The 20,009-nt window shown below is 38.6% G+C and overlaps 1 protein-coding gene across 1 annotated transcript in view; it reads right to left on the bottom strand.

The window, feature by feature from the left end:
• Nucleotides 1-20,009, bottom strand: part of NFE2L2 (nuclear factor, erythroid 2 like 2) — a 105,462-nt gene that overhangs the window by 68,751 nt on the left and 16,702 nt on the right. Inside the window, exon 3 of the mRNA XM_032638174.1 lies at nucleotides 7,002-7,125. Coding sequence (XP_032494065.1) covers nucleotides 7,002-7,088 — 87 coding nt within the window. The 5' untranslated portion in view covers nucleotides 7,089-7,125. The remainder of the gene's footprint in view (nucleotides 1-7,001; nucleotides 7,126-20,009) is intronic.

Genomic DNA, 20,009 nt, shown 5'->3' with positions numbered 1-20,009 from the left:
TTAGTTGGTCATTGTCTTCATTCATTTTCTGGCATTCCAGTCTTAGGGAGGTTATTTGCTTAATGGTTAATGGCTGCAAACATGCATTTAAGGCTTTTGAGAGAATACAACATGCCAGGGAGACTACCATGACTATTACTAGTAGTATAATTCCCAATGTCTGGAGTGTACCTCAGAGCCACGGTCCCCAAGACTTGAACCAATGAAAATCAAATAAGTCAAAGAAAGAACTAGATGAAGGAGTCACCCTTTTAAGCCAGTGGCTTGATTAGTGATCGTATGTAACTGAGTTTCAAGTTCTCCAGAAGTGTTAATTCAGGTGCAGCAGGTGGTATTAGCTACAGAACAGGTGTCTCCTTGTTCAGCTAAAAGATAATCAAGGGCTATCTTATTATCAAGAACCAACTTTGACCAGAAAGTCCAAGGACTGTTGTTGGGCAGCTATTTTCTTAGCAGTAGATTCCACAATACTTTCAAGAGTTAAGGAGACGTTCCTGATCATAGCCTCATTCACATTTACTCCTAACCAGGGAAGTAGGGACCTACCAAAGGAAGAGAATCCTGAATCATGAAAAATGCCTGGTAGGTCCTTTCTAACCCGATGATGCAAAATTCAGGGGTGTTGGCCAGTGAGGTTTCTCAGTTTGATTGTGGACTGTTTAGGGACATGGTTAGATAACCTAAGAGGTGTGTTCCCAGTTATACACTAGCCATTTAGGCATCCATAGGCCAAAGGGGAATGATAACCACCACATACAAAGATAAATCTTGTTGGGGCACAAACTGCTTCCACTGAAGTGGCACTGCTAATGGCTTCATTTGCGGAAATTGTTGAATTTGCCCATTCAAGCCAGGGGTCAGTTAGGCTTTCAGTGCTTTCAGGAAGTAAATCTCCTAGCCTGAAATAAAAAGTTTTTCCAGATTCTAGATACCCTCCTTAGCAATGGCTTGGGAGATGTGGACAATAGTGTTATCTTTCCAGGTCAATGCCAGAGTAAAGAGAAGAAGGAGAAGAAAGGGTTTCACGAAGTCTTGATCCAGCGCCTTGAGAGGAAGCAGTCTACCTCTAAGTCGGCTACCTCTCTTCCTAGTCCATTTGACTTGAATACAGCTGTGAGATGTATACCTAAGGTTCAAATCCCTGAAGTTTGGCTGCCATCTAGGTAGTTAGGAGGATCTGATACAGTTCAAGGGCATTCTATGTTCTTAGTGATTCCAAATCAGAAAAGGGGGAGAAAATTGGAAATGTAGCAAGATATTTGAGGAAACTATAAGACTTTAGAATCCAGACCAGTTTATAGGTATATAGCAAAACCTTAAAGACAATTAACAGAACTAGAATATAATAGCTACAAAGGTGCAAACATAATTTTTCTCTCTACAGTTTCCCCCATTAAAAAAAAGATAAAGTTAAACCAATTTGTCTGCATTAAACTTACAGTGACTGACCATAAACTTTGGTCATATCTGAGTCCATGTATATCTCTCTCAAATATGACATTCCAGTCAAAGCCTTGGTAATATAGTCCATGTTTCCAATTGTGTCCTGTTACAAGGAGAACTGATTCATACTGAATTTATGCAAATAGCTAACTCTATTGCTGTGGAAGAATACTCAAGAATTTTCTAATTATAGAGGGATGAGGTAGGGAGAAAAAGTAAATGTTTCATCTGTGTTTACAAAGGTATATTTTACCAAATTGCTACATGTCATGTATAAATTAAGAGAAAAGGTTTCCTTAAATCTGGGGAAAAAACCCATTAAGGAACCAGCAATGTTTCAAACAAAAAGTCATAAAAAATTATAGTCATCCTCCTCAGTTCGTTCAGTCCCATGTAATTAACACTTATTTTGCTTGAATCCAGTTTTTCCATTAGTTCTGGAAGTTCTTACCCAGTTCAGTTTTATGATCTTAAAGTTACTAGAAACCTGTACTTCAAAGTCCTTTCCATGAATCTCCTTAAAGATGAAGCACCTTTGCAAGAACACTTCTGCAAAAGCATCAGAGTAAAACAATTACTGTGTAAATGATAAAAGACATAAAAAATGGACATGGTTAAAGATCTAAAAAAGAAAAAAGAAGAAAAGAAAAAAAAAGATCTGATGAGAGTTTTTTACAATTTAATTGACAAGGAAATTCGGTTATTTCTGTGACATACACATTTTAAGATAATAATTGTGACTGGTTACATTAGACCAGAACATATCAGATTTCCAAGAATTTCTCTCAATTTCTGGAACACTTATAACATATACCTATACAAATACAGCATAAAGAAGGCTTAATATTACTTATTTGACAACGCTTCTCATGTAATTTAACATATCAAATAAGCCTAATTAGTTTAACCTCTCCCTTTTTATAAGGAGAAAGAACAAGTCTTTTGTGATTTTCCACGGACCCTCTGGGAAATCCTAAAGTTAGTTATAAATCGAAAAGAATTTATTTAGAATTTGATTTTGGGAAGTTTGTAAACAAACATCAAAAGATTTTAAAACAATTGGTTATATAGGATCATAGGTCACTGTGAAACAATACTTAGCCATTTAACCATAGTGACAAAGACTTTGAATGCAAATACAGAAGGTTACATAGTTCTGAGCAAAACTTAGCTCTTTTAATAGCAAGAAGACTAGGTTTACTCAAGTAATCAAAGACCTGATAAAAACAACAAACACAGGAAATTATTTTGATAAGACACAGAATCTTTGCTATCTAGACAGATCACTTAAAAGGTAAAGAAAAACCTTTGTTTACAACGTCATATTAAGAGCAGACCAACAATCCAAAAAAATCCTGTCCTTTCAACAGTGAGAAAACCAAAATTTAATATTGTACCAGCTTACTTTTGATATTAAAACTCATTCACTTACATAAATTCATTTTAATCTTAGCCAGCTTGACTACATGTAAAATTCTATCCCCAAGATTCCTTTTCCACAAACCTTTACAATTTTGTACTTGTTTTTCCTCTTTCTCGTTCTGAAATAACCAGTCTCACTTTAGGACAAAATTACTTTCTTTTTCCTCAACAAAAATGCATCTCTATTCCTTATACCTTCTTTTACTGAAAACATACATCCTACTTTCCTTGCAGATGGAGATGTTTCCCTTATTATTTCTAGTAGCTTTAATTATATATATATGTAAACATATATAAATATATGTATATATATATATGTGTAAACAATTGTGAACTGTTATATTAGCATTCTAATGACAAATTTATAAATACTTTTTATAATTTCTAGAAACATATGTTTTCTCATAGTAAAGTTTTCAGTGTGGCATGAAACATGTTTACTAATAAATCCAAGTATCTTTAGTCCTCTGGGAAAGGAAGCAAATGTAGAAAAGCCTGTGCTCAGCAACTAATGTTTTAGCATTTTATCTCACTTGGAAATGATCTAGATATATAATAACTATCCATCATTTAATTTAACTTAGCAAAATTTTAAGGTTTCAGTTTACCAAAAAGATTTGGGGAAACTATTTTAAAAGTTCACCTAAAAACTTCTATCCTGTTTATATCTATTAAATTCACTTACTCGGGATAATTATGTTTAGACTACCTGCAGAAATTTCACGAGACATTAGACAAAGTCAGCTGTCATCCCAAGCTATTTTTCTTGCTGACAAATTGGGTAACAAAGATTACATGAACTTGTTTGACCAAGAAACCTAAGTAGAATAAGTATGCCTCCATTATTTTAATGCTGATAATTCTGAAGACATACCTCTTTTAATTAATCCAACAACCTTAAACTAGCTTTTATTTACCAAAGATTATTTCAAATCATGTGAACTTGAAAAAACAAGTAGAGTTCTTTTACAAATTAATTTTGGTACTACCATCCAAAGGTAGAAAATACTACACATCTATTACACACACACACACACACACACACACACACACGCAAACATATAGACAGATGAAAACAGAGATAGTATAGCTTCTCTTTTAAAATTACTGCCATGGATCAGGTATAATAATACAAAACTTACTAGTTATAAAAGAAGTTGGATCAATGTTTTCTGGTAGATGAAATAAGTTAAGGTTACCTGCTCAGATGGCTAGAGCTTTTTACTAATATTTGTGGAGAAGAATATAAGAGATTTTTCATTTGCTTAAGTTTAAAATGACCTCCCCTTCCACTTTTTTTGTTCTAATGAGAATTACCTCCCTGAAGTTTATATTTTAAAGAGATGACTTAGATAAGAGTTCTTGGAGCATTTCTGGTTTTGTAAAGGTTCATAAGAAAAGAACAGTTGTTTTTAATTCTTCAAGGAATTGGGTTGCAAGTTAAATGACATCATAGGCTGTTCCACCCATCTTTAGAAGGTTTTTCTTTTTCTTTGTGTACATAGTTTTATTTTAGCTTAGTGGAGGAGGCCTAAAAAAATTCCTATCAGGGTCTGAATATCAGCTTTTAGACTGGCCAATTTCTGACCACAGAGCTGCTTAAAAATCCTTCTAAATATCTTGTCCATTTTCAGCCAGGACAAACAGTAGATATTTCTGGAAGTGCTTAAACAACTCCTTTGTTGTCCCCAAAGAAGGTGCAAAAGATACTTTATTTTTCTCTCTCTATTGGGTGCTGTAAACACTCTGGGTGCAGAGCACCCAGAGTGTTTACAGCAGAGCACACTCTGGTAAGTATTCTCACCTTTAGCAGGCTTGGCTTCTGCCAGTTTTTCCAGGACCACATCTGCAGGCTCTGAGTGGGGTTTAAAGTAGAGAGTGTAGCTCCAGTATTTACCAGAATTTGGCAAGGTTTTCCACTGATTTTAATTCTAGTTTCCCTTGGCTATTTAAGGGAATAACATAACAGTTTACCAGAAAATCCCTCAGAGTCTCATCAACTCTGGGAGGGGCCCATACAGGGGCCCTCCTTTGAGGGTCGATATGAGGGCACTCATACCTACAAACCTGTTGAAAATTATTCATAGGCTGTTTGAGGACATTATCTTTTCCAGAGTCCCAAGTGACTATACAACTGAGACATCAACCCCTGAGTCAGCATTTTAACGATAGACCCCCCCCCCCCAGGAGACTGTGATGTAGTGGACCCAAGCATCCAAGCTGGCCTTGGAGCCGTTATAACTTTAAAGTCAATAGCTTTAAAGTTGGTGGATTTTTGTTTACAATCTTGTTCCAAAGTCCTTTCAAAGTGTTCAGCTACGGTCACAAGTTCAGTCAAACAGGTAGCCAGCCTCCCATCCCATTTTTTTGTCTTTTTATTAATCCACTAACCTCAGGACATAATCCATCTACAAATAGGGTAGCTAGAGCAGGTTGGGTGACCCTCACCTATTGTATGAAACCCAGAAAGCTGTAGGAAGAGCGCTTCCAGATGAGCTTTAAAGTCTGTCACAGATTCATCTTTCTTTTGTTTGCATGTCTGAATAACAGACCAAGGAAGACTGTAGGAACGACTCTTAAAAGATCAGTTTCTAATTTGAGAGCATTTTATGGTCCATAGGGGACCATGCTGAAGATTGAGGATCTCAAATTATCATCCTCAGCGTTTTGCATTTTGCTTCCTTCTTTTTTGTGCTTCACCGGATTCTACCAGCATGTGCACGAGCTGATAAAGATCTGACAGACCAGGGTCATAGGCCCGATAATGACTCTAAATTCTTCAAAAAACTTTTGAAGTGCTTGTTCTTTAATCCTCTCTGGGTTTAGCAAATTCTTTACGTGTGGCCTTTAGTTCAGTCTTTGACCAAGGAGTGAAAGATACCTGAGGAGAATTGCCTGCAACCTTGGGTGGTTTTATTTTAAACTGCTTAATAGCCTCTTCAGAATGGAAAAGCAGTTCAGACAGAGAATTAGTGGAACGTGAATACTCAGGTAAATGAGGATAGAGAGGAACAGTAGGAGCCATGCCAGTCTTACAGTCTTTTATTTTAGGTACCTCTTGTGTCTTGAATTTTTTATTAGCCTTTGCAATGAATCTTTCAATGAAGTTATTTTGGAATCATGAAGCCTTTTGGAGCCTTCTGCATAGCCATTAAGATATGTATCTCATTCTGTTTAATTTGAGAATGCTTGCTTTCAAGTTCACTTCATTAGATCTTGTCTAATTGGAACATTCCCCATAATGGCCACTGAAATCCTAGCTTGTTTTTAGTAAGATTTTGCCATTTTTGTAAAAATCTACAGCTTCCAGGTCAATTTACTTAGACATAAAATAAGCAGGTGTGCTGGGAGGTGGTGTGCTTAACTCTTTAGAATTTTAGAACTTAAGAGTTATTAATTAATTTTAAATTTTATTATTTTTTAATTATTTATTTATATATTTATTTAGCTAAGCTTTTGGAGTCAAACTAATACTAAAAAGGGAATGTGCTGCTTGGTTGGGAATTGTGTGGTGTTTTACAGTGTACTTCATTGCCTGCAAATTTTCTTGAGGTTGGCTGGTGACCTAGTGTCCACCTACCCATTCTATGGCCAACATATCCTAACACAGGAGTGTTAGAGTTTGGTGGCAAGTACTCTAATAGCTTTTAAGTGTTCAATCCATGCCCACCAATTTTTGTGGCTTTCAGGCTTCCAAGATCCTTGTCAACAACAGCCTTTCATACAAAACAAAGCAAACATGTGAACCTTAGTATACCACACAGTAACCAAAGAAATGTTACTGCAGACTGGCCAACAGAAGGCACTGTGCACACTGCCAGCCATTCCCAATGTGGAACGGGGGTTGGGGAGAGAACTGAAACAAGAGACCCCAAAGAATGGGGACTGCAAGCTGATTCCAAACAAATGGGAAACTGCAGACTAAATTGCCAACAGTTACCAGTGTGGAATCTGGTCACAGAATCAAGGGCTAAGATTTCCAATCAAATGGGGAATTGAAAACTGAACCAAGGGCTAGGGGTTAGTTCTGGGTGGAACTGTCTGCTAGCTTAAACTGACCTGCCCTGGGCTGGAAAGCCAATTAAATCAGGAGCTCAATCCAAAGAGAGTGAAACTCAGAACCAAGAGGAACTTACCCATGGCCTTCGGAAATGGCAGGAAGACAGAGAACTCAGTGGGTTTGTGGAATACCATGCCTGTGTTTCTTGTTGTCTTGAAGCCATCAGAAGTTCACTTCAGATCCCACTGCTGCCACCAAATCTGTTAAAAAAATATTCAACTGAGTAAATTTTATAGATTTTATTGGCTTTGTTCAGTGATTCATGAATTGGGTAGCATCCCATGTAGCGGACAGAAAGGAGATGTACAAAATGGAAGGCTTTTATAAGCAGAAGGGGGCAGGACAAGGAAAGAGCAGATTACCTCATCTTTCTCTGGAGGATGGAAGGGGTCTAACAAGTGGATTAGCTCATTAGTGCTGACCAGGAAATTCCAGACTGACCAGTTAAGATTATATTCCTGGGGGAGGTTGAAACCTCAATTAAGTTAGGTATTAAGTCTTGATCGGTCACATGGCTTAACACAAGTGACTCCATTTGGGGTCTGTTGTCTCTTTTTTTTTAAACACTAACAATGAATGCTTTGCTCTGCCCTGCCCTCCTAAGAAGTTCCTGCTGTAGCTCCTGAATTTTCATAGGTCTTTATATATACCTCTCTTATGACACTGAACATTTACTTTGTGTATTAAAGTTATTGGTATTAATAATAATAAACATTCTTTATTAAAAATGTAATGCATTATTTCATTTTATCTTCCTAATGACTCTATCCCCATTTTGCAAGTTAGGAAACTGAAGCATGAAAAGGTTAAATAACTTATCCAGTAATGTGTAAGTGGTGGAGTCCAGGTTCAAATGAATAGAGCCTAGAGCCCATACTTCTAACCACTACTACACAAGACACTACTGTGGTTACTAGATTGGGAGCTCCTGGATGGCAAAAATCCTTGTATGCTCCATCTTTGCATCTCCCAAAGTACCTAATGCCACTCATTGCCTTTTAAAGTTGCTCAGTAAAAAGAAGCACATATTTGGTCAAATGTCCCTTTTCTCTCATCAGTAGGTGGATAAATTAGTGGCTGTTACATGGTGTTTAATGCAAATACTGCAGTTTCATTTCCCCACCGCTCCACCTCCCCCTTTCTCTGTTTTTTTCTCCTTCTCCTCCCCTAGCCTGTGGAGAAGGTAATATTGTTGGGAAGAGCAGAAGGGGCTTCTTTCTACTCTAAGGAGAGCTTGGAGGAGCTCTCCTAGGGACTAGACACTTCCTGAGTAATATTCAGGCAGCAGACTTTTTAGCTGGCAAATGCTCTACAGTTTGCAGCCTCAGGTCATTCCAGAGAATGAACCTTTTGAAATAAACACAGAGGAATGGGACCTTTTATTATCTCCAGATGGGACTGTGCAGCCTTGGAAGCTGTAGAAGTAGTTCTGCTATGCCTGGATCGTACTTTTCTTATCTTCCAAAAGGAAAGAAAGTTCCTTTCACTGAGAAATGGTAAATAGTGTTAATTAAAAGCCAACTTGGATAAAATTCTGCAGATTGACCCCACCCTACTCAATCCATATTTTTCTAGTTTACATTTTATTTAACTTAGCATCCCTCTCATCTTTTTAAAATATGATACTAGGTTGAGTTGAAAACACACACACACACACACACACACACACACACGTAAAACTGTCGTTCTTGAGTAGTCGTTATCCAGATTTAGATGTTATTTTATAGAACAAGGATGAAATCTGAAAGTGGAATGTCCTTTAGGGTATACTAGAAAAGGAAGTAGATTAAAGCATATCTGTAGTAGTTTTATTTTTCACTCTGTTAGTGGTGGCCAGCTGGGCAGCTTCCACATAGAAGATGCCCAATAAACATTTATTGAATGAACTCCATACTTTAAAATTTTGGGCTATAACATTATAAAATATAATTTCAAAATGGATGATGCCATCTATTGGTGAAGATAAAATGTAAAACGATCACTAACATAGTAAGTTACTTTATGTTTCCTGATCATTTGTTACTTACTCCCATAGAGATTATAAGAATAATTGAGGAGCTGGAAGGAATAAATTGCTTGGTCCATACAGACATGAAGCACTAATGTTTTCAATTTGGTTGCTCTCTACTGGGTGCCTATTAAGTGCACAATACTTAGGAAGATTCTAGAGAAGTGAAGACATAGCACCTGACTTCAAGGAGCATCTTATCTAGTTGGAAAGAAAAGACCTATCTCCTGAGAATAGTCAGCAAATAAAAAAAAACAATAAATAACCTGGGGCTTCCCTGGTGGCGCAGTGGTTGAGAGTGCACCTGCCGATGCAGGGGACACGGGTTTGTGCCCCGGTCCAGGAAGATCCCACATGCCGCGGAGGGGCTGGGCCCGAGAGCCATGGCCGCTGAGCCTGCGCGTCCGGAGCCTGTGCTCCGCAACGGGAGAGGCCACAACAGTGAGAGGCCTGTGCTCCGCAACGGGAGAGGCCACAACAGTGAGAGGCCCGCGTACCGCAAAAAAAAATAAATAAATAAAAATAAAAAATAACCTGACATTAAAATGCATGATGTTCATTCCATGTATATGGTTATATTTTATTTATTATATGCTAAACGTACTTTTGAGACTCACAGGGAAGAAATAAGTCTGTTTTGCTTACCACTTACCCCAGGACTAGCACATCACTTAGAAGACAATTGATAAACACTATTGAATAATTGAATAATTTAGGTCTCATGGTTAAATACACGTAGTTTAGAGAATATTTTAAATCCTGACTGGCAAAATAGATCAGAAAATACATGTGAATACAGGATGTCATATGGAGGAAGTGGGGTTTGAGTTCTGGAAAATCCCTCAAGGGATTTATAACCTAATACAGATGAAGCCATCAGTGTAGGGAGATCTCTTGTAATCTTGGATTTGTGTTTGAACTGGAGATTTTTTGTGGTTTGCTGTGTCAACCCACGCTTTTTCCTCAGTCGATGACTGAGTTTTTGCTCAATCCTGGTGAAGTCCAAAGGCAAAGGAAAAGAAAAAGGCTGATAGTGGGTAGTTGCAAGGCTGTAAACATACATTTTACTCCTGAAGTCTTACGGGCATGTGGCCTAGAAAGGTTTTTTCTTTCTCTCTTCCTCCAGCCCAGCTATGTGCTTCAAAGTATTCCTATAATATTTGGTAATATATATCAAGAGTCTTAAAATGGTCGAACCTTTTGATCTAGTATTTCTCCTTCTAAGAAAGTATGCTAAGGATATAATCAGGAATGTGAACAAATGCTTTCTGGAACAAAGGGAAAAATCTATAGTCAATATGGAAGCAGTTAAGTTTTGCTACAGATTTAAGACAGTTCTCGCACAATATTAAAAAATATGGCGCATGTAGGTTATCCCTGAATGCAAGGATTACAGGTTGTTTTGATTTTACTCTAGTGTTAAGAAAGTCTTTGAAATTTAGTGGATGAAATTTAGCTCATCCATTCTGGTTATTTCTGCTTTCACTGTCTTTGACTAGACTACTTTACAACTCAGTAGAGAAAGAGGGTTAACATTTAGAAAATTGATAGTAGTGCAAATGTTTTCTGTCCATAGCTATGTAAATGATTTCTATTAATGTAATGCAAATGAATTTTGCCTGGTAGATAATATAAATCTCTGTATATCAAATCATTTGAACTGCCTATAACATCTTACTGGTTTCCTCAGTAATTGAGTTAAATAAAATCTTTAATGTGTGTTAATTTGATATTTACATGAGTCATGATTTTACCTTTTACCTAGCTTTTCAAAAGCTATCCTTTAACACTATATATTTCCTAGATTTTCTACAATAAACATGTGTTGCCAATTTTTAAAAAATATTTATTTATTTATTAATTATTTTTGGCTGTGTCGGTCTTCGTTGTGGCATGCAGACTTCTCTCTAGTTGTGGCGGGCGGGCTACAAAGCACATGGGCTCTGTAGTTGCAGCAAGCAGGCTTAGTTACCCTGCGGCATGTGGGAGCTTAGTTCCCCCGCGGCATGTGGGAGCTTAGTTCCCCGACCAGAGATTGAACCCCTGTCCCCTGCATTGGAAGGCGGATTCTTAACCACTGGACCACCAGGGAAGTCCCTGTGTTGCCAACTTTTAATTTAAGTACATTATACATGCATATCAAATTAAAACATGCATGTTTTAATGAAGTATGTATGCATGCATACATAAGTTTATAGCTCAACAAATTTTCACAAAATTAATATACGTATGTAACCAGTCTTCAGATCAAGGAACAGAACATTATTACCACTCCAGAAGTTGCCCTTGTGCCTCCCTCCTAGTCACTACTACTTCCCCACCAAAATAGACCTGACTTCTAACATCAGAGATTCATTTCCCCAAACAGGAATTGAACCTGGGGCCTCGGCAGTGAGAATGCAGAGTCCTAACCACTGAGCCGCCAGGGAATTCCCCGTTTAACTTTATATCCGGCAGTGAGAATGCAGAGTCCTAACCACTGGACTGCCAGGGAATTCCATGTTTAACTTTATATAAATGGAATCACATGGTGTATACTCATTTGTGCCTGGCTTCCTTTACTCACCACTATGTTCATGAGATTCATCCATGTTGTTGCATAAAGTTTTAGTTCCTTTATTCTCTCTGCTGTGTAGTGCTCCATTATGTGAACAGATTACAATTTATCTATGGGCATTCAGATTGTTTCTGGTTTGGGGCTATTACAAATAGTGTTGCCATGAATATTTGTGTACGTATTTTTTGGTGAAAATATGAATACATTTCTGCCAACTATCACATGTATTAATTTAAAAGCTGAAAAAATAAACCTAAACTACAAAAAAAAATCAGTTTCCCTTTTTTCTCTACAGGTCATTCCATCTAGATAAAATTCTTTTGATTAACAAATCTTTTAACATGTAAATGTATTCCAGAAGAATTAATCCTCATTTATGCCTTACTGTGAATTTCTATAATCCGATATTGAGATCAACAGCTAGTTGAGAAGTTTCCACTGGTGCTGAAGGGTGTAAGGAAATCTGGGGTGAGGAAGAGGGAGAGGGAGAGTTGGGTCTTACAGAAGGCAGTGAGTGTTGGACCAGGTGGGAAGATGCAGTGACTTTTCCATTCACTTGAGGTCTTGGCTGTTTCCCTTTGAAAAGAATTGCTACGATAATTGTTAATGTGATTTATTTTTTTTTAATAGTTTACAGTTGGCAAAGTGCTTTTATATTCATTACGTTGTTTGATCTTGCTCTCACAAGAAGGTTGGTATTTTCATAACTGTTCTTGTTTTAGATGCTTATTGGGTATCATGGTTGGAGTGGTAGGTTAGGGTACGTTTCTTCCCCACTGAGGCCAGGCTCCATAATCTAAGCCCATCTAGTTCATGCTCTTCAGGTCAATTTGGTACTCTCCATTCAGTCCCCATCTCAGAAGTAAGGAAAGAAGGAGGAATTAAAAAGAAGGAAGAGCCGAAAATATGTCTTCACCATCCGTAAAACACAGCAGCAATCCTGCTGGTCAGATGACAGAGGAGGAGGCTATGGTGCAGGCCTCTGGTGCACGGAGGCGGAATGGGATTCACCTGAAAACTCCTGACAGATACTCTCCAGTGTCTCTTGCTTCAGTGCCCTGAGAAAGGATTAAGGCTGATCCGTGCCAACCCCGTCAGTGGGCTCATCTAACTTGGCAAGCATATTGTTGTTGACAGCTTCCAGGTGTGTGTTTTCTTAGACATGGATTTCATGCAAGAAAAATGCAATTCTTTTTTTTTTTTAACATCTTTATTGGAGTATAATTGCTTTACAATTGTGTGTTAGTTTCTGCTTTATAACAAAGTGAATCAGTTATACATATACATATGTTCCCATATCTCTTCCCTCTTGCGTCTCCCTCCCTCCCACCCTCCCGATCCCACCCCTCCAGGCGGTCACAAACCACCGAGCTGATCTCCCTGTGCTATGCGGCTGCTTCCCACTAGCTATTTTACGTTTGGTAGTGTATATATGTCCATGCCACTCTCTCGCTTTGTCACAGCTTACCCTTCCCCCTCCCCATATCCTCAAGTCCATTCTCTAGTAGGTCTGTGTCTTTATGCCTGTCTTACCCCTAGGTTCTTCATGACATTTTTTTTTCTTAAATTCCCTATATATGTGTTAGCATACGGTATTTGTCTTTCTCTTTCTGACTTACTTCACTCTGTATGACAGACTCTAGGTCCATCCACCTCATTACAAATAGCTCAATTTCATTTCTTTTTATGGCTGAGTAATATTCCATTGTATATATGTGCCACATCTTCTTTATCCATTCATCCGATGATGGACACTTAGGTTGTTTCCATCTCCAGGCTATTGTAAATAGAGCTGCAATGAACATTTTGGTACATGACTCTTTTTGAATTATGGTTTTTTCAGGGTATATGCCCAGTAGTGGGATTGCTGGGTCATACGGTAGTTCTATTTGTAGTTTTTTAAGGAACCTCCATACTGTTCTCCATAGTGGCTGTACCAATTCAAGTTCCCACCAGCAGTGCAAGAGTGTTCCCTTTTCTCCACACCCTCTCCAGCATTTATTGTTTCTAGAGAAAAATGCAATTCTTGTTGCCAAGGTATTTAACAAGTAAACAAGTTGCAAAATGCTAAAGGGGAACATAAAGATGTCTCCAGGCTTCCCACTGGCCTCATCAGGAACTGCTTGTCTGCCACTTCCCAACAATTCTGCTGTAGATAGGGTGTGTTTTATCTTTTTTTCTTAATAAATGTTTGAAAATTTATTCTTTTTAAAATTTTATTTATTTATTTATTTATTTTTGTTTGTGTTGGGTCTTCGTTTCTGTGCGAGGGCTTTCTCTAGTTGTGGCAAGAGGGGGCCACTCTTCATCGTGGTGCGCAGGCCTCTCACTGTCGTGGCCTCTCTTGTTGCAGAGCACAGGCTCCAGACGCGCAGGCTCAATAGTTGTGGCTCACAGGCCTAGTTGCTCCGCGGCATGTGGGACCTTCCCGGACCAGGGCTCGAACCCGTGTCCCCTGCATTGGCAGGCAGATTCTCAACCACTGCACCACCAGGGAAGCCCTGAAAATTTATTCTTATACGTTAGGAGCCAGCACTGTATACCCCAAAGGCGCCTCTCATTTAATTTGTGGATTAAACAAATAGCATGATTCCCATTTTAAATCTATAAAAATAAAGGAGTCCAGGAGATTAAATAAATTGTTCTGCATCATATAATAAGTTACTAAAACTGTATTCCTAACTTGTAATTAGGTATCTATTTAAGTACCTATCCTCCACAGAGAACCCGTGGTCTTGAAGTCTCACTTTCTACAGATCAGAACCATTAACTGCAACCTGGTCAGGCTACCAGTTTTGGACACATTTCCACAGGGCTAGCCCTGCCTCAAGAGCAGGCAGCCCTCAGCTGCTTCTTATTCTCTACCTTTTAAGTATCCAAAGGATTTGGTTATTCCATAGGCCTCTGAGATAAATGCTTGATTATCCTTTCAGGATTTCAAAATTGTTCTTCGGGGACAGCCTAACCCTGATTGCTCAATTTTGCAGGCAGAAACACAGATTAATCATCACTATGTGAGTTCCTTTTTACGCTACCTGAAGTTTCTTGGATGGATTTTCAACTTACATAATAAAGGGGTAGACTATAATGTTTCTTCTGCAAATGGCATTTTCTAAGTGTATTTCAAATTCTAAAAAAAAATTTTTTTTTTTACTGATGAATATAAATTTGAGTTTCTTAAAATTTAATGAAGCACTTTACACAAAGAAAAAGAAAAAAAGTTGAAGGGCTAGTTATGAACAGCATCTGACACAGACTGGGACTGAGCGTTTTGTAAGGTAAAAAATTATGACACTATGGTATCTTATCACTAAAAAGTGCTCCATGTGGGGCAGCAGGAGGGAATGAGATGGTCCTAAGAATAGAGTCATGAAATCTGCTTGCCTCTGTAAAAGACTAAGAGCTACTGGGTGCTCACCAGCCAGGTGAAGGTGGAATGAGAGCTACACATTCTGTTAAAAACATTTTTTTAAAATATAGGTGTCTTATTACAAAAGGAACACTTCCTCGTACTTCAAATAAAAGACATGACTAAGGAGAGAGGGGAAGAGAATAAAAAACATCTTAATACCACCACTGATTACTAATTTCTGCACTGGCTTTCCATAGTTTTGGGAATTAACTTCTAAATCAAGGGAGGAATGAGAATTACCCTTGAAAATACCTTACATCGCTCAGTGTCAGAGAATGTTGCTTCCTCAGTTGAGCCCTTATGAAGTAGTTGTGTTAATAAGCCATGTTATTTAAGTCTAAATAAACAAATAAAAATAAAAGAATCTGTTAATACTAGAAGCACGTTCATCATGACCAGATACTACAAATATGAACAGTGCACGGGACCAGAAATGGATCAAATTTACATCACCTTTTTCGGATTAACTTCGGGTTAAGTTCAAGCTAACTGAAAGGCAGGTCAGGCAGAAATCATCACACCATTTAAAACATTCTCTCTTGTTCTCCTCCTCCTCCTCTCTTTCTTCCCTTTCCCTCTTTCCTTTATTCTTTCTCTTTTGCCTTCTACCTTTACCAAATTTAGGTGAATCCTCATGAAGCTGAATGCAAAATGGTGTGGTGCTGCTGTATTAATACATTTGTATCCACCCTTCAATAACTTTTAAAGTTACAAAAATACGTACATACTAATTAAAAAGTTCAACTAGTACAGAAAGTATAAAATAAAAAGTAAAAATCTTCTCTTTCTATTCTCGTGTCTCATTCCTTAGCTTTCTTTCCACTTGAAGAGATGTAGGCAAGACCCAGAGTTGGGTTGGGGGTGAAATCAGGGGGTGTTCCTTTTTGCACTTTTATAAACTGTGTCGTTTGTGAGTGGGTCTGACCTAAAATCATTTTAGTGGGATTTGGAGAGCAAGAGGAGATTAAATGCATGTGCTCATTCTACCATTTTGAGTTAGGAGCCCTTTAAGGGCTTTTAAAACCACACTTACATTCACACATTTATTTATTTTACAAAATTGGAATCAATTGGTTGATTGGTCACCTGTGTTCGTCCTTGATAAATTTTAAAATCTTATCATATGAATACATATTTATCTATTACAATACTTTAAATATAAATACACATTATATGGATGTATTTATTTAAACTTTTATTGTTGGCTGCTTAGGTTGCTTTTACTATTTCTGTATGATGAACATAGCTTGGATGATCTACCCAGTAGCTCAGTCTTTGCATTTATGCTTGATTACTCCCTAAGGATAGAATTCTAAAATTGAAATTCCTCACCAGAAGATACTTACATTTTTTCAGGCCTTTGAGCGTATGGGGGCACCTGCTGTTCTTACATTTTAACTGTGTAGTCTAGAAGTTAACAATGAATTTAGCTTGTTTTGTAGGGTGGGCCACTACTTCAAACTGCTTTCATGTCAAGATCTGCCTCATCTTTCTACGTGGGAGTTCCTACCATCAGGCGTATGGAGGTGGAAACATAATCCTCTCCTCCTATAAACTGGAGTGAGTCACTATCAGCTTTCCTTCCTCCACCCTTACTGAGTCCATACATATCCGTGCTCTTTTTTTTTTTTTTTTTTTAAGAGGTGGAATTCAGCCTAAGGGATCCATTGGAGTGGAATTGGAAAAAAGCATCTGTTCTAGGTCATTCTTGCTTCCAGGATGGAATTTACCTCATCTCTTAAACAAAGGCATCTTAAGATAAGCTATTACCTTAAGAGCTAACTTTAAAAATCTTAACCAATATAACAAAGTAAAAAACATCTACACAAGTCTTTGAAACTATTAGCAGTAAAAATGGTTATTATTTTTTTAAAAGTAATGACATGAACTTGGGATAGACAGTTATTTTGTCAGTTAGATCAATGTGGACTCTCTGACACCTGGGTAGATTCCCTACCTGATTTGTGTTCCTTCCCATTTGCACACTGGATGGCTTTCACAGAACTTTTCAGAACATAAAGAAAACTCAGCACATGGGCATGAACACACACACCCACCACCTACCCACACTCCTCTTTCTGTTTGTCTTGCTATTGCTATTATCACACCATCAGCACCAAAGTCTAGCAATGGTTTTAAAATGTGTAATGTGGTCATTATGGCTGGTCATGGCACTTACTAGGTTAAAAAGCAAAGGAAAAAAAAAAAAAAGCAAAGGAAATATAAAAATGAATTTTCAAAATCTGTAGCGGCATATACTGCTTTAAACATAAAGCACTTTCACACATCCGATGCAATCTTATAATTCTCCTATTAAATAGTTATTAAGACCCCATTTCACAAATAACAAAATTGAGATGGATGGAGGTTTAAAAATTCCTCAAGACAAAGCTTGGAGTTATCTTCCATTTCAGTCCTCTCTCCTTCCTGCAGGTGCTGTGCCCAGGGATCTCATCCTACCGAAATTGCTCTTAATCTAAGGAGGAAAAAACAAGATAAACTGATCACTCTCTAGGGTTAGGGATTTTATGTTTCTTCTTACAAAGCCGTGACATTCTGCCTCCATCAGGACCATGGACTGTTTGATCAGGCTCCTACATTTGTTAATTACTACATGAGGAAATGGAGAAAGTGATGCCAATTTACTTTTCTCTACGACTAAACTCGTGGTCACAGAAATCTAGGATGAAATGTTCCAGTAAAACTAGTTCCCACAGTAGGTCATCTTACATTCAGCTAATTAGGGATTAATTTTCAGGAGATTCCAGATAAACAGGGTAATTAGAACTTTGTAAAACACTGCTGTAATGTCTTAAATGATCCCTACCAGAGATCTGTTTTCTCTGAAGTGGCTAGAGGCACTAATTTGCTCAAGTTGAGAACTGGTATCAGGACAGAGACATCTACCTCATTCTGAAAGAGTAAAGAATAGAGAAAACACCAGACATTCCACTTAAAACGGTCAGGTTTACCAGTTAAGGTACCCAAGAAATGCAAAGAATGTAACATGGTTCATAATCAAGGACTGTAGACTTTTGGGGAACATGTAGATATTTTTCCATAAAAACCTTATATTTAGTGACTAGGTACCAGGTTCATCCATAAAATCTGTCAAGAGTATATTGAGTCTATGGGACTTCCCTGGCGGTCCAGTGGTTGGGACTTCACCTTCCAGGGAGGTAGGATCCCACATGCCTCATGTCCAAAAGGCCAAAACATGAAACAGAAGCAATGTTGTAAAAAACTCAATAAAGACTTTAAAAATGGTCCACATGCGCAGTGGTTGAGAGTCCGCCTGCCGATGCAGGGGACACGGGTTCGTGCCCCGGTCCAGAAAGATCCCACATGCCGCGGAGCGGCTAGGCCCGTGAGCCATGGCCGCTGAGCCTGCGCGTCAGGAGCCTGTGCTCCGCAACGGGAGAGGCCACAACAGTGAGAGGCCCGCGTACTGCAAAAAAAAAAAAAAAGTGGTCCACATCAAAAAAATCTTTTAAAAAATAAACTATGTTGAGTCTAAAATGGCACTTTCAGTTTCCCAAAGATTCCATCCTTATCCTAATCCCTGTGGAAGCGTGAGTGAACGCTGGGAAATTGACACTTGAGACCCACTGAACCCTGAGGGGGACTGCGGGTGGAGGTGGGCCCCTCGGAAGGATCAGTAGTTCTCAGATGAGCATAAGAGGAAACATAGGCTACTTCTGGGAAATGACCCAGATGAAAGGGCCATCAAAAACAACAATAGCGGGGCTTCCCTGGTGGCGCAGTGGTTGTGAGTCCGCCTGCCGATGCAGGGGACATGGGATCGTGCCCGGGTCTGGGAAGATCCCACATGCCGCGGAGCGGCTGGGCCTGTGAGCCATGGCCGCTGGGCCTGCGCGTCCGGAGCCTGTACTCCGCAACGGGAGAGGCCACAACAGTGAGAGGCCCGCGCACCGCAAAACAACAACAACAACAACAACAACAACAACAATGGCTGTTCATATATCTGAGTTCCAAGTGTCAAATCAATGGTTAGTGATTGAAGCACTTAGGTTTCTTTCTAATTAAGTTAAATTCCGTTTGTGTTTCCTATGAAAGGGACTCTTGTATTTCTTTCCTCCCTATCCCATTCAGTCATCAGAACTTGTGTTGGACACATAGCTGGTGCCTACAAATACTCGCTTCATAAATTGAATAAGAAGATTAACTAAGATGACTGGCAAACCTTGGTGTGATGGATCTTTGCAAAGAAAAATTCTGGAGGCAAGTGGAGATGATAATAAGAGGTTTGTCTAAGATCTGAGAGGCAAAGCAAGGGTGGGCAAATGGATTATTAATGAGCATTCACACGAAAGAGTAAAGGGAATCGATCCACAGCAAAAGCTTCACCACTAACGAGAAGCGAGGGCTTTAGGCATGTTATCTCACCTCAATGTCCTCATTTATAAAATGTAGATAATAATAGCAATTACCATATAGGGTTATTATGGAAATTAAGTAGGACAATACATATAGAATAATTAGAAGAGTGCCTGGCAAATAAGAATTGGGAGAACCGAGGGGCAATTGCTGCCAGGTGCATCTGTGCAGATGGTCAGATCTCTAAGGAACCCAGAAATAACAGACATAAAGGGGCCAGGGGACCCCTACAATGTATATCAGTCTTGGCCTTATCACTGTGAACTAATTAAGGACCAGCTAAGACACTCACCCTGTTCCAGAAGCCTTGGCACTATGTAAGATCCTGAAATTGTATAGCACGGCTTGGAAATGACCATTTCAGTATGACCTGAAATGACCAGTGTTATTTTCCTAAGGACCCAGAGATATAGGGACATGAAATAAAAATTGAGCTGAATAATAAAAAAGTCATATTTCACAACCCACTTCAGCTATTATTATTAGGGAACCAAAGGATATATCGAAATGTAAAAGGAAAGAGCAGGGATTCAGGCGCAAGGCAGTTGAGAAGAATTTTGCTCTGGATGCATTTTTTTGTTCCAGGGACCACCCCGTAATTTCTAAAGGAGGATCCTATACAGAGAAATCTGGTTGTAGGGAGTTTGTTTCAAAACCTCCTTTGTATAATACCTTACATCAGATTGAGGCATCAGTTGTTCCACATGAA

The sequence above is a fragment of the Phocoena sinus genome, chromosome 7 (genome assembly GCF_008692025.1).
Source record: "Phocoena sinus isolate mPhoSin1 chromosome 7, mPhoSin1.pri, whole genome shotgun sequence".
Lineage (NCBI taxonomy): Eukaryota > Metazoa > Chordata > Mammalia > Artiodactyla > Phocoenidae > Phocoena > Phocoena sinus.
The sequence above is the reverse complement of the archived record's forward strand: the minus strand, read 5'-3'. Positions and strand labels throughout refer to the sequence as shown.